The sequence below is a fragment of the Cyprinodon tularosa genome, unplaced genomic scaffold (assembly GCF_016077235.1).
Source record: "Cyprinodon tularosa strain WSP-4 unplaced genomic scaffold, ASM1607723v1 ctg454, whole genome shotgun sequence".
In the NCBI taxonomy this organism is placed as follows: domain Eukaryota; kingdom Metazoa; phylum Chordata; class Actinopteri; order Cyprinodontiformes; family Cyprinodontidae; genus Cyprinodon; species Cyprinodon tularosa.
The window spans coordinates 288,788-304,426 of NW_024039179.1; the positions used below are offsets into that span (position 1 = coordinate 288,788).

Consider the following 15,639-nt stretch of genomic DNA (forward strand, 5'->3'; position numbering starts at 1 on the left):
GGGCTCATCACTTTTTTCACTATATTTGGGGTGAGCGTAAAAATTGCTGTCCTCTAAACAGAATTACTCACCTTAATACAGCTCCTTAAAAGTTTCTCATTTTTCTTCACCTTCACCTAAGCACTACTCTGTGTTAATATATGATAATAACCCCGAGAAAATACACTGAGCTTTGTGATTGTAATGTGACAAAACGTAGTATGGTATGAATGAATGTCAAGTTGAAATGTAGAAGAACTGTATCTTATACATTTTTTAACCAACGAAAAAAAGGTTTACGGTTCCCCAAAATCTGTAATCATGGAAGAAAAAGCAAGATGAGGTTTAAGGTTGCAGTTTTTAGTACTTGGCTCAATTTGAATGCATCTAAAAGAGAAAATCTTTTTATTTTTCATTGTTCTATGTTTTATTAAATAGAACAAAAGTTGCCTTACAGTAAGCTGCTTATGGTTAATTGTATCATGCAAAACGAAATAGAGTATCAAAGGTTTGAGTAGTTTACATAACTAATATTGATTTTGAAATATTCAGGTGAATAAATGAAGAACAGTCTTATTATAAATCCAATTCCATATAAAGTTGTGTGCTTAACTGAAACATTTAAATATGAGTTTTTTTTCTTTCTTTTTTTTAAACATAGATGAAATAAGGCTACAAATGACAAGCTTTTTTATTTTTTTTCCTTTTGAGGTCTTGGTGGTTTCCCCCATCTAAAAGCCTCCCTGTGCAAAGAGCAATTTTACCTTGGCCAAAAATCACCAATGGTTGTATTTCTATACTCTCCCCATGATTAAGAGCTTCATATAAAAAGCTGAACAAAAGCCTTATTAAAAAAAGAGGCTTCCTTTTATCAGCTCCTAATTGTGCAAGCCAGATGTTTACCGTGCTCCACGGTGCCATAACCACGTGGCATCGTTTGCTATTGCTTGGAGAGTGTGTAAATAGGCTCTGGGGAAGAAGGGAAGATTGCACTTTGAGTCAATCAGTAGCCATGAACTCAAGAGCTCTGCTCTTTTCTCCTCTATTCATCTGCCCATTAGAAAGATCGGAACACACAGTTGTTATGAAGGCAGGCGCTTAATCCACACACTGCTGATCAAGGCTAACCCTGAAATAATCATAAGTCCCTTCTTTCTGCTTCACACTCTCTCCCACACATGAAACACATATGCATTTTTTTGTATGTTTTCTATGCATCTGAGTGTTAAGAGCACACTGGAAGCATGTTATGTAATCAGTCATATGAACTATAAAATGTTCTTTATGTATAAATCTAAGGAAAATGTTTTACCTGAAAATCTATAAGGACTTTCAAGACAAGAACCAAGTATTCAGTTATTAGGTTAACCATATAACCGTTATTCTTTCAAAGGTGTTTCTGATAAGTACTCACGGTTTGATTTTGTTGGAGAACCTCTGCCGCAGGAGGACAGCAATAGTTGTCAGGACCATCATAGTTGTGCACATGGTTCTGTCCTCAATGGTCTCTGGCCTTGGGGCCTGCTGGCTGTCTGGAACACCGAAACCTCTTACCCCATTGAAAGATTTAAATTGTGCAGGGTAGACATCAGGTTTGTAACAGAGACTATTCCTGCCTTGGCTCTCACCCGTGATTGGGGAGATTAGCAGAGAGGATTAGCCAGGATGAAGGAGCGGGCTGGATCTCGCTGGAAGGGCCAGGAGGCAAACAGAGCATGCTGTGTTGCTATTCTGAAAACAGCCCACACCATGTTGTTAGCACAGCAATCGCTCATATATATTTATATATATATATATATTTATATATATGATAGGGGTTATTCATGAGCTTGTATGCAGACTATTATTCTTTTTGTAGAGTTATTTGGAGTTTAACAAACCAGTTAGATGGGCTCTCAGCTAAGGTAACTAGTTTGCAGTTTGCTGCCAATAAAACACTTGTATCTTATCAACTGTATTATTAAGACAGAGCTGCTTTGATAAGAATTCAAAGTTGGGCCCAATCAGATCATGATTTTTCAAACACGGTTTCCATCCACATCCACGCTTATCCCAAGCTGGATCACGAGGGGTGCTGGTGCCACTGTTCCACCGAGCAGCCCCAAACATGATTAGGATTATTTTTTCGTTGTTGTTGTTTTTTTTTTTTTTTTACAACCAAACTTTGGTTAAAAAAGCCAAACTTTTCTGTCTTGTAAACCAAAGGAACAGGTAAGCATCAACAGTGCACAGCAATGACATTTGGTGCACACCGCAAAAAACATTTAGAAATAAGTAAAACATTTTTTAAATTAAGTGTATTTAGCCTTGATTTGAGCAGGTAAATAGGATCATCTGAAAATGGAATTTAAACTTTTTACTCTTAAAATAAGATAATATGATAATGTGCACTTGAAATAAGACAATCCAAATGTTTTTTCTTATTTTAAATGTGAATTGTCTTGTTCCATTGGCACTTACCTCCACAATTCAAGTAAAAATGCACTTATTTTAAGAGAAAAACTACTTACGGTATTTAGATTTAAATTTTTTGCAGTGAACTTCATAATTTATTCACGGCACTTTCAAAAGCTTTCATTAAAAGGATTGGGAAGTGAAAAAATTTAGCTGTTTTAAATTATAAACAAGGTGTTTTTTGTACAGCAGTAAGCAGCGTTTTTTGCTCTCAACAATTGAGCTGCACATTGTGATTACAGATACTTTTACATTTGTCCGTTTTTTTGTCAAATTTCAATATTTTAGATAATCAAACTCAATATACTGTCACACACAGATAATCTGTATAGCTACATTTATATTTTTCAAATGATGATCTCATTTATTAAGAGGAAAAAAATATTAATATCTCGCTATCTCCCTACATTCAACCATGTATTAATTAGCCACACCCAGCTTTACCACTGTCAAAATCAAGAAGCATCTTAAACAAAACCTGTCTGACTCAAAAAGTTACACATCATGCTCCAAGGGACACATTATCCACCCATGGTGATAAAATGGAAAAAGATAAACCTTCCCAGGAGTGGTTTACAGATCAACATCGATTAAAATGGCATTGAGGACTCATCTTGGAGAACACAAACAAACAAAAATAACATTAAGAACTCAGTTTAGGTTAGTAATCATTGTTCAATAAGACAAGGGAGTCAATTCAATTGAAGAGAAGCAAAACCACCTCTGACCCCAAAAAACACAATCTGCCAAAAAAAAAAAAAAACTTCTCAAGAGGTCCTGATCATCTTTGATAAGCTTGAAGTTGTACACTTGTTACATCCAAAAGAAAATAGCACGTCATTGCAAAGTCTGTGATTGTGGGTTGGGCGTTGATCTGCTGTTTCAGAACTTTAAAGGAACACTACAAAAATATATATTTTTTTTATCATCCTTAATGTACTGGTTCTCATCTTTTCCCGTTCCATCTTGGACCAGGTCGCAGATGAAGCATTTTCAGTATAGTTTCCTAGAATTCCATCTCCACAGACAGTTCCTTCAGCTCCTCTTGGATAAGCCAGGGGTGCTCCCGGCCCATTAAGGAGATATAATCCCTTCAGCATGTCCTGGGTCGTGCCCTGGCTCTCCCCCAGTGAGACGTGCCTGGAACACCTCACAAGAATGGCGTCCAGGGGGCATCTGAAAAAGACCTCAGCTGACTTCTCTCGATGTGGAGGAGAAGCAGCTCTACTCTGAGCCACTCCCGATAGGATGAGCTCCTCATCCTATCTCTAAGGGAGATCACAGCCACTCTGCGGAGAAAGCTCATTTCAGCCGCTTGTATCAGAGATCTCTTTATTTCGTTTCTGATCCAATTTCATGACCATGAGGGTAGGAACGTAGACCGACCAGTGAGAGCATGACCTTTACGCTCAACTCTTCACTATGAAAGACTGGAGCAGAATGATCCGTCTATTGATCTCCTGCTCCATTCTTTCCTCACTTATGCAAATTTTTTCAATAACTATTAGTATAACCTCCATCTCTATGGCTTTAAAGCTCATTTCAAATTGCCTCTAGAACAAACAATCTGCTCATTTTAATGGAGCGGACCTAACTCGGTTTGCTTGTCTTAATGTTCCATTAAATTATGACATGAGTTATGAGTATAGTGCAACATTTAATTTCCGTTTGGGATTAATAAAGCATTTTTGAATTGAATTTAAATAATATTAGATCAGCTGCAATATGACCACTATTGCACAAAGTGGAAAAAGATCGGGCCCTTTATGGCAGCTTTTAATCCAGGAATGGCAGAGCCATCACTGGGGGAATAACCTTTCAAAAGGGACTATGATGGTTTAGATAACCTTTTTCTATTCCAGCACCATTTGAAAACTACTTTTCAAATATTTTCAGATTTTCATTGTCTGATATTGTTTTGATACAATAAGTGTGATTAAAAAAAAAAAAAAAAAGAAAACTTAAAAAGAAGACATCTGCAAAATATTTTCTTTTAAGCACATGTAGATATCAGCATCTGATCAAAGCAGGATATGGAAAGATTCAATCCAGGAAGAAAAAGGGCAGCTCTCTTTAAGTTCTAAAAAAAAAATGACACCATGAATTGTAATCAAAAGTTTTTCTATTTTCAGTTTACTTTAAAGTATTCTCATTTAAACATACAGTACAAATGTGAGTTATAATGAAGGAAAAAAAAGTACAATCATCAGCATTATTGTTGAAAATGTAGAAATCCTCCAGTGGTCACAGTAGGTGACATGACTATGTGCAGACTGATAAAAGGAAACATCTGAATGTTAAACAAGAATCCTGTTTATGTTTCCGTTTGTGCATGAACACATTAAATAGAAGGCACACCCGAGTCAAATGCGACCTCTTATCCCCCGTTCTATATCTGCTGATATATTCTTGCTGTTTCTCTATTGTCAGTGGGTTAGTCATCAAAAGGGAACAATCATAGGGAGGGTTGATCTCTTTCTCTAACAAACACAATACTAGCTATAAAAAGGGCACAGTACGTGCTGCTATATATATGTTTATATCTATTTTACATTGTCCATGATTATCATAGATAAAAACAAACTGCATTATAATATTACAGTCATCTGATTGCTGCTGCTTAAAGCTGCAGAGCAATAATAGGATCCCAGTTAGAGGTGGTGTACTAATCTAAAGGGTTCAGCCGGTGGAAGTAGATTGTTGTGTCCAGCCAACTTCCTCATAGACGGTTTTGATACCAGAATAGACAGAAGCCAGGAGTTTGGTCCATGCTGCTCCAACCTCTGGTGTCACAACCTCTGGAAACTCCTCAGCCAGGACCTCCAGGATCACGCCACTCAGGATCTGAGAAAAAACATTGATTCTTTAAACATATTATTGAATGTAGTTGTTGCTGTAAATGTTGCCTCAAAATACTGATGACTATGGAAGCCAATGATGCCGAACCATTATTATCAATTATAAATCTGAACATGTAAGACCCAATTATTAATTATTTAATGGAAACAGATACTTAATTTTGTTATTTGAGATTTCAATACAATTTTCAGTGTCAAAATCATCTAATTTCTAATGAATTATTTCAAGAAAAGAGGCATTGTTTCAGATAATACATTGAAAAACCCATTATCCTTTGATTTTGGTGTTGATATCAGATTTTAGACTCCTGTTTCTATTGATATTATTGGCACATAGAGAGTTTTGCTTTACTGTAACTAGGGTATGTTGGTAATTCTGTCAAGCTGAAAAAATAAGAATTCCAGTATAAATCAGTTATGTAATATGAAAGCATATCAGAAGCATTGGTTACTCCAAAATTTTGTGAAACGTATAAGTTTTTAACATATGATCAAAGAAAAGAGCTGATACAAAAAAAATCTAATTCATGATCAGATTATTTGTTTTGCTTTTCATAAACATTCCTCTGTAATCAAAACAGTGTCCTTCTATATATCTTCACAAAGGTGTTAAAACTTCACCCGAGTGCCTGAAATTTAGTTCAATTTAAATTCAGTTAAAGGGTTTTTTTTAAAAGGGAAGCGTGTGAAAAAAAATGTCTAATTCAAAATCAAACATGCCTCAATCAAATCAAGAAGATATTGTTATCATTGCGATATTTTTTCGTTTTAAACTCTTTCCGACATGAACTTCAACATTAATCTTTTCTTAACCAGGTTTCATTTGCTTTCGGTCAGCTTTGCAGGATAGTCTTGCACCATTTTGGCATGTTGGAACCTGACAAACGAAGAAAACGGTCCTCTCCTCAGGCATTTGTTCCTCCGGGAATTCAAGGTGAACGTACAAAAGGTACTGTACTACAAAAAGTTGAATGTTAAGGTTTACGGATCATGATTATTCTGAATGTTGAATGATTTGTTTTTGCTCTGTTTGATTTAAAAGGAAGTGATGCCATTAATTACTGTTTTATTTGGGGTTTTGTTTTAACAGGTATGTTTTGGCGACTCAGGAATTTTTTCTGATAAATTAAATTATTCTCTGTCATCTCGTAGATTTATTTTTTTCATGATTGATCAATCATATTTAAAGCAACAGTATAGATTTTGTAAGATTTAACAGGTGATATAACGAGAAAAAATATATATTTTGATACATATAGGTAAAAACAATGGAACAAATCAGACCAAGCTTCCCATCTTTTACAAAAACATTTTTAGAGATTTTTGTATTGCTTCCTAAAAAGTCAGAGTTGTATTACACAATGATCATTAAACTTTAAACTATTTATAAAGCCTGGATGATTAAGGCATGGCTATTGGAAATTGGACAGCTGGATTTATTTTCAGTATTTATGTTAAATGAAGGAACATGAATAAAGTTTTAAATAGAACAAAAGCCTAAGACCTTTGTAAAGATGCTACCTGATGCTGGTAAAAATTTTTCACTAGTCCTGTACTTAAATGGGCAGAAATTACATTCATTAGAGGAGAAAGCCAATGACCCAAAAGGAGTTGGAAGAAGATAAAATATAGGCTATAGATCAATAAAGGGAAAAACATATGAAATTAAAGATTTATCATGTGGAAAAACTAAAACTAAGGTGTCTGGCCCTTATTAAACTAATTATGTTTGGATTAAAGAAGGTAAACTTACAAACCTGAGAACACCAATCCAATTGTGAGGTACCTGGCAAGCCAGGTTGATGACTTTTTAATGGGTATAATTCCTGCTTATTTCTACACATTATCAGTCTGGACTTACTTCAATTTAATACGTTCAAGAAAAAGAGAGACAAATAGCAGAACTTTTCGAGCTGATTGGACAAAGGGTCACCCTGTGGTCATCTACTGTTTGTTTTTCTGCCAATCAGGAGGTAAAAAGGCAAAAAAAGAATGTTGCTATCCATAAATGCATGAAACGCTACTGTTTTTCTTGCCTATCGAACAGTTTGAGGCTGGAATGGGACAAGATAGGATTCTAGTGGGTTTGAAAATGCACAAACACCACAATAATTCAGCTTGCAGGTAAGGTTAAGACATGTGGACTTCAAAAGGAGACCACAGGTAAAAGCATTTTTATGATAACTTCAAAGTATCATCTTAATTTTTCAGAAAGAAAATCCAAGCCTGGGCAAAAATGGACAAATATTCTAAGTAAATTAATTACAAAATGGACTAAAACAACAAAGTCAATGCTTTGGAGTGAACATCACAAAGCCCTAATGTTTTTGAGCACAGCAGAAAAACTGTGTTTCAGCAACAATGCCTACAAATTGGATGCAGGTTCATTAGTCTTGTCTAGAGCATATATATAAATAGATATACATGTTAGTAAAATGTGAGAAGAAGGTGGAAAGAAACTAAAAAATTTTCAAGGGAAACAGCTAAAACGGTATTACAGTATTTCAAATACCAAGAAAATGATTGTGAACTTTTGTGGATTTTATAAAGACTAATAATTCTGACTTTTAATGAATAGAAGTACATTTGGTAACATTGGAAAGGTTTAGTTAGATGCAAGGTAAATCCATGAGAGTTAAATATGCCTTTTTAAACACTGGATGTAAATATCAGGCTTTAACCTTTTTTTAATGACGTTTTAACCAGATAAAAAAGTTCCTAAATGACACAACCTACTACTACTGATACAGAACTTATTTTCTTTGTTTATGTTTGTTAATTTAGTCGTAGAAGTTCGTTTTAAACATCCACTGTTTGCATTGATTTATTTTCATAGAGTTTTTACCTTAAAGTACACTGGATCCACCTTGTGTCTGAGTGCATGGGCTTTGCCAACCAGCTTCAATACCGAGGCCATCTTCTCCGAGTCATCAATGTTTTCCACCAATGTGTTAATGGCGTTCATGACTCTCTGGGCATGTTTCCTGAGCTGGGAGCTCTGTTCCAGCTCCTCCGTGTCCTTAATATGCTTGAACTGGCTAAAGTACAGTTTGGACGAAGGAAAGTTCACAAACAGCCTGTGAAGAAGGAAAACAACAGAGGTAAACTTCAGATTTAGTGAACAGATAACCTTTGCTAGCTAAAGGGTGAGTGGGTGAACTATATCTGCTGTCACAGTGTTTCTTAGTGTAGTTTAGCAGATCTATAATATTCATTAAGGTGGATATAAATACCAAGAAACAAGGCGCATTATATAAAACATAGTCCTGCAATGTCTCTGAAGTATACTGTACATTGTTTATTATGCGCTCCTGTTTTGTAGTGCACTTATACATTGTGGTTTACAGCCTCCCACTGTGTCAGAAAATAGTTTTTCTATGATATCAATGCCCTTGTTCTCATGACCTTGTCGTGGATGACTGGCTTAATTACTCATTTCATTCACTTGTCTTACTCCGCCTAGTTTGTCCTACTGTTCATCTGGTCCATCTGCTCCAGTTTCTATTTAGCCTGCCCGTAAACCAGTCATCAGCACAAGATTTTCCTCAAGCCAGTTGAGAGAGAGTGTCCAGTGTTACCTTAGGGTTTCTGGTTACCTGTTCTGCCTCTGAACCACTGAGCCTGCCTGTTCCCGTCTGATCTGTTTTAACCTGCCTGCTTTCAGTCAATTATTATTTTCAAGCCAGTGGTGAGAGTGTTCCAGAATTACCTGAGTGTTTCTTAATAGCCTATCGTGACCAGTTCTGCGTCTCAACCACTGAGTCTGCGTGTTCCAATCTCACCTGTTTGCCTGACTTGTCTTTGAACTCCTGCTGGATTCTGCCTGTTTCATTTACTTGGAACTGCTTCCTGTCACCGACCTGGATTTCCCTCTGGAACCTCTTTGGACTTCTGATATCCTGGTTCTGTATCCTGTGCACATCATCTGCACCGGCTTTGGCTTAGCACTCTGGATTATCCTGCCTTCCTTCATCTGCCTGATTTCGATGTATCCCTTGTTTTACTTCCTCCGGGGCTGCGGCGTCTGGGACTCTGTGAGCGGCGCCCGCCGCATCTTGTTGTCAGCCAACCGGCCACATTCTCCAGGCACAGACTGAACTACTAAACCAGGTTAGTGACTGACGTATATTATCTTCCTCCTCCAGATTTATGTGATCACTAACCTGTCTTTCCTTTCTGCAGAGGTTCCTGCCCTAGACGCCCTAGCCGCTGCTACTGCAGATCCATTTTATATTAAACACTTCTGAAAAATCAGTCTGTTTGCCCTGAATACTGGGGCCCCTATTCTGAGTCCTTAACTGTTGTTGTTCACACTCAATGATTTTCTTGGAATAAAAGCTCAATGAAGCAGACAGGATGTATGAATGCCCCCTAAACTGTCAAATAATTATTGGTTGAAGTAAAAATAAAAGATGCATAGCTCTGCCTTTGGAATCAGTGTGAATCAACACAGAAAGGGGATCTCATCTTCATTAGTGCGGAGAGTGTCTGAAAAGTGTATCATAAGATAATTAATGTTAAAATCAGGTTGTGCTAAAATATGTGAGTATATTTCATGCCAGTGTTTCATTGTATAGTGTCAATGGCATGTATGAGTTGTGCTCATTGCAACTTTTTAATGGATTGGCCAAGAATAAATACAAACATACTTATACAAACTCATGTAAACAGCTTAACTAAAAAGTATGAAGTGTTTAGATAAGTGTTGTCAGGGTGTTATTTACTTAAAGAAACATGTTTCTAGAAATTTCACAAGCCAAATCCATAAAAAATTTTTCAGAATCCTTCTATATTCACAACTGCGTCTCTCTGTACTAAATATCAGTGCAGAAGCTGGTAAGGTGGCATTTCAGTATTCTGCCCCCACAACATGGAACAACTTACAAGAAGACTGGGAATTAAAGGAGCCGGTTTCAATAGACCAAAGATTAGGAAATGAAATAAATGGTTTTTAAATTTTGTAAACAGTCATAAAATTATCCGTAATGTACTGAACTGTTGTGATCTGTTCTGTGACAGGGATAGGACTCAGTCGAAAAAGAGATTAATAATCTAATTGAGACTTTCCGGGTTAAATAAAAATAAACATTTCACTGTCAGCTGTTGAACCAACTTGAGGGAAGATGCTGCCAATTAACATGTGAGGAGGTAGAAATTGGACAGGGCCCTGTTTCACCATAAGACCAACTGAGATCAACCATGCAGAAACCCCTCTAATCCTTACAGGGTTTGGAGTCACTAATTAACCTCAAAGGCTTGATTTTTCAGGTTTGAGAGTAGTACGAAGGGAAAGAAATGTACTGATAAAGCATGCAAGCAACAAAAATATTTGGAACAGCAACTTTCTAGCTTTCTGACCACATTGTACAACCCAACACACCAATATCTACATATTTTGTTTATTTATATGAGGTAAACCTTTCAGTTGGTGATTGGTAGAATTGCTAACTAAGGCCTGATGCAAAATTTCATTCCTCCACAAATACTCCTTTACCTAATTTACTCTACATTTAAAGCAATTAAAGTTCTTCATATTTCTTTGCAGTTTTCCCTTTAAAACAGAAATTCCAGGTCCAAATTCTATTTATTTCCACAACCAGATTCATCATAGCCAGTAGTCACTTTGATGTTTCTTTAATTACATCCCTGCTTGACCCTCAGAGGTACAGTATTATAGTGAATTACCAAAGAGGAACCTAGAAAGCTCACCCCCTCACACTGTTCTGGGAAAAAGGCCAATACATCTGGTTGCTGGCTATCAAATCACGATGTCCCATCTCCCCCTGGCTCTGCAACTGCTTACACAAAAAGGAAGCAAATATTTCTTTTTTCTGCTAGCTCTGACACATGTGATAACATCTCAGGGCTTTACTTGTGAAAAGAGAGGAAGTTAGCACATGTTTAGTGAGTTCAGATGGTTGAGAGGCTTTGAAAATGCCGGAGCTTCATATTCTCTTTTTCACTGCAAACTAATGAGGAGCGACAGTGTTTAATCTCTCTGTCTTGTAATTGCATGACCTGTGGATGCATATAAATAGCCTAATTAGAATTTTCTGTGGTCATTGGGCTCTTAATCCTTCTTTATCTTATTTCAAGAATAATTGAAGAGCTGAACTGAAGACAGCTTCTAATTTCAGAGACGGAGCGCTTTGATTTGCTCCCATAGATCTTATCTGTTACCAAAAAGATTGTAATTTTGTAGGATTAATATTAGCCCTGAGGGTCTTGCAAAGAGTGACAGGATGTTTTTCTTATTCTTCTAGCAGAGTATTTTACAAGGCCAGGTTTTCCAATCAGCTTTCGTTCTTCACATTCCCGGAGGCTGTAGGCTCTTTGTGATGGAATGTAAGTAAGGAAAATATGGGGTCAAAAAGGAGTCATATCCATCACATTTATTATCTTCATTTGGGTGTATTTGTGAATATGCTACAGCTGAAGGGCCTCAAAAAAAGTATTAATATGCAAATTTTTTTGGCTTATCTTTTTGGGACTTTATGAAGAAGAGACCAACACAATGAAGCATATCTGAGAAGTTAAGGAAATGAATCATAAAAGTCTGAAAATGTTTGATATAAATTTGTATTAAATCCCCTTTATTTGAATACCCCTAAACTGCAGTTAGGACAACCTCCTGCCCTAGGATGTCATCTAAAACCCTAAAATAGTGAGGCATTTATACTCTATTAACATGAATATCACTGAATCATGTGAGGAAAACACAATATGCAAAAAAGCTGCATGTACTGTAGTGATAATGATATAAACACACAACTGAACATGGATAAGGAATTTCTGCTCTAGTATTATTGATCGCAGATAAGGAATAACTCATCCTGTTGCTTAAGAAAAAAAAAATATTAAGGTTTTATTAAAAATAGTTGCCTGATTTTGGTGTCTGCTGAAGGTGAAACAAGTAGTTGGAGTTTTAGAGCACCATTTTATCCCTTTTCCTGCTGAAATATTTTTTATGCTGCATTTAACAAGTGTCACCAATTTATTTCAGAGGCATTTAGAAAATTAGCTAAATTTTTGTGCAAATCCCAGGAACAAAACGCATATGTAAAACAATATTTTCTATTGCATTAAATTTGATATGTTTTTGTGCAGCTGTCAATCATTACTAGACCAACACTCTAAGCTAACTCATCATAAGTATGTAACATGGTGTTGGGAGCATCATGGGTCAGGATGTTTTTGGCAGACACAAAGAAGCAGATAAAGGTTAATGTGATAACAGATGCAGGTGAAAACAGGACAGTGCTAGAAGTAAAAGCTTTTAGAAGCTGGAAGAGACTGATTTAAGGTTCACTTTTTTGGCTAATAACCTTGATCATATAGCCAGACCTATAGAATTAAATATATGATTGTGTTCAATGGTCTAGTCAAAGTCCGGTGCTGAATTAAAATGGTAATCTATAGCCAGACTTAAAAATGTATGTCCTGAGAAAATTTGTATCTGGTTTGATTAAACTTGAGCTGTTTAGCAAATGAGACTGAGTTAATGAGACTGTAAATTGAAAAAGCTTGCTGTGATATTTATCTGTAAATTAGGGGAATAACTTATATTTCTATGTCTTTTGGTTTGCCAAATAATTCACAATACAATACAAAATATGAAAAAGAATTTGAACATATCTGAATTGATTTACAAGGCTATCTAGATCACCCCCTACACACACACACATTGCTTCATTAGCAATGCGTGACGCCTGTCACATGATGCCCCTCTGCAATCAAAAAGGATTATTAAGACATTCTGTATCATGCGGCGGATCCCGTCACACATGACCAAATGTCAAAAGCATCCACACATCCGTGCAGATGGCTGACTTTTGCAACAGTTTCCCATTCTTGGATTGCAGTATTAATGCCAAAAAAAAGATGAGTGTGAGAGCGTTTTAAACAGCTTTGCAAGATGGCCATAAATAGATGAATTGAGATGCTGAAATGACTGATTGGGTGTATTACAATAAAAGAAGTAAAAATAAACTCAAAGCCCTTTGTTTTCTGGGAAGACTTAAAGGTCTCGCTGAGTGATGAAGTCCTGTGGCTGCAGGTATTCAAAACATAGTCTGTGCTGCAAGGGAAAGACAGCCAAATATGTTTCCATAAGGGATTTGATTGATTTGCTTTAAATATCTAAAATAAAAGAAGACAATGAGATACAGAGATAGAGATAAGGCTATTGCATGGCCAATATTACCATTGAAGTGTGTCATTTGTTACTCTAATAGGGGAAATCCCTCAGTTTGGAGTCTGGACCTATTTCCAAAAAAAAATAAAAAAATAGGTCGTGGATCCGCTACCTCCAGCAGGTGCCTCAGTATATTTCAGATCTATAGGGGGAAGGATCAAAATTATGGGTTGGAAACTAAGTAAAGTTGCAGAGGAGGGTAGAAATTGAAAAACACCTGATAAAATCCATCACAACAGCATCACTTTGCCCCCACTCTGTCACAAGCAAAATCCCCATGAATCAAAACCTCAAACAGCAGATGGAAATACCTGACCAGTATGGCAACCCCGACGTCCTCACAGTTCTGGTAGACATTCGCCCACGAGTCCTGGATCATCACCCTCTCCTTGTCAGTCAGTGGGCTCGGGCGCTCCAGGTGGTCCACCTCTCCCTGCTTCCTCTCCATCTGGAAACACAGTGTGTAAGCAGGCTGAGCACATGCAGCAGGCAGGCAGGCAGGCGCTCAGGCAGGCAAGCTCTGGTGGCACTGCCCCTCCCCCAAAATAAACACAATAATTTCTACCTTTCTTTTTCCTTTTCTGGCCTTTTTTTTTCTCAGGACCAAAACAAATAAAAGATCAAATTTATCTCTCCACCTTTTCCAACTGAGAATATTTGCTCCCTACCTCTGAGTACTGCTGAGCGAGAGAGTGTGAGTGAGAAGCCGGATGAGAAAAACACAAGAAACGCACACCACGAACGAGGAGGAGCTTCTGTTAGTCTCTCTTTTTACACTCTCCTTTCCCATTTTGCACCCTCCCTGCTACACTCTCTTCCTCCCTCTGTCCACTTTACCTATGTAGGTGTTATGAGATAAAAACATAACGAGATTAGACAAAAATCCTTAATAGGTGAGCCAGAAATGTCATGCATGCAGAACACGAGTCTGGATGTAATATAATATCATGACATTATTACATGATAAAGAGACACGCACTGAACTTTTCCTCGAGAGAAGCAAAAGCTGAGTATCCAGGAGAATAAGTTGTGATTTAGTTTCTTAAATAGCACTATCTGTGTAAATATAACCATTTTGGTCTCAACTTTACATCAAAAAGACTGGATTACGTTGGCTTATTTTTAATTTCTTTACATTTCATGTGTATACCCTCCAAAACACCCACACATACACTTTCCAGCTCTGTGGTGGCAGTCGTTATCAGTGGGAAGGGATATCTCACTTATGTTAACAAAACTAAGATAAAAAAAAAACCTGTAGAAATCTTTAAAGCTGCACAGAGGGTTGAATGCACGGTAAATTTTAACCCGGATTATGAGACTGCACTTTTGAAACAAAGGTAATTGAAAATGTTTTATCCAAATTACAGAGTGAGCGTCTTTGACAGTTGTTTCTTACATTTTATTCCCATTTGAATTTTGGATGAGCCATTCAGGGGCATCCTTACACATGTGCTAAACCACTCTATCGTAGCTCAGGCTTATGTGTTTTGCAGCATCTAGCATGCTTTATATTCACTGTCTCCCTTTATTTAGCTCCATCAATCGTCCCATTCATTTTGACCAGCAGTCTTGAGCCCACTGAATATATATAATATCGCAGCACCATGATGGCTCCATCACTGTGGTGTAACGTTGGAAAGGTGTGTTTAGGCTCTTGTGCATTCTAAACAATCAACAACTGCTTGCAACTCCTTTACCAAGGTCAGATATGAAGAATTTTTGACTAGTTTCTCTGTCAGAAACCTTAGGAACCATGAAACTGGTTTGCACAAGTGGCATCACAGTAAAGGGGGTAAATAGAGCCCTAGCACACTTTTATCATATCTCTTTATGCATTGAAAAAAAAACAGGCATGGACCCACTTACATGACATACATAATTCTGCTATTTCCAACAGAATAACCCTGTAGATTACATTGGTATTTATGGCTGTACATGAAAAGATGAGGACAAACACCGTACACACTGCAAAAGAAAGAAGAGGTACCATAAACTGAGATGGTTCAATGTACAAACCTATGTTAAACATTGACTCAGTCTTTGATGAGTGAGTTATCGACAAAAGGAGAATACAGTGAGCAAAATAAGTATCTGAACACCCTGCTATTCTGTAAGTTCTCCCACTAAATCATGGAGGGGTCTGAAATTGTC

General features: G+C 37.0%; 1 protein-coding gene across 4 annotated transcripts; it reads right to left on the reverse strand.

Annotated features, from left to right (window-relative positions):
• Positions 1 to 4,537: 4,537 nt before the first annotated feature.
• LOC119793536 (cytoglobin-1-like) lies at positions 4,538 to 14,285 on the reverse strand. Of its 4 annotated transcripts, none has more exons than XM_038300740.1 (4): positions 14,154 to 14,285; positions 13,802 to 13,933; positions 8,137 to 8,368; positions 4,538 to 5,277 (listed from the first exon to the last, which is right to left on the reverse strand). In XM_038300740.1, the coding sequence occupies exons 2-4, from the start codon at positions 13,840 to 13,842 to the stop codon at positions 5,113 to 5,115; spliced, it is 438 nt and encodes a 145-aa protein (XP_038156668.1). In that variant the 5' UTR covers positions 13,843 to 13,933; positions 14,154 to 14,285; the 3' UTR covers positions 4,538 to 5,112. The 4 variants fall into 4 exon arrangements, with proteins under 4 accessions (XP_038156668.1, XP_038156666.1, XP_038156667.1 ...); XM_038300738.1 differs by having other exon boundaries at positions 13,797 to 13,933; XM_038300739.1 differs by having other exon boundaries at positions 14,051 to 14,208.
• Positions 14,286 to 15,639: the final 1,354 nt, after the last annotated feature.

Excerpts from the sequence above, each read along its gene's own strand:
- LOC119793536 (XM_038300738.1), bottom strand. The coding sequence starts at position 13,933 with ATGGAGAGGAAGCAGGGAGAGGTGGACCACCTGGAGCGCCCGAGCCCA. Across the intron at positions 8,369-13,796 it reads GGGGTTGCCATACTGGTCAG|GCTGTTTGTGAACTTTCCTT; the intron begins GTATTTCCATCT and ends CCTTCTTCACAG. Across the intron at positions 5,278-8,136 it reads TGGATCCAGTGTACTTTAAG|ATCCTGAGTGGCGTGATCCT; the intron begins GTAAAAACTCTA and ends GTTTTTTCTCAG.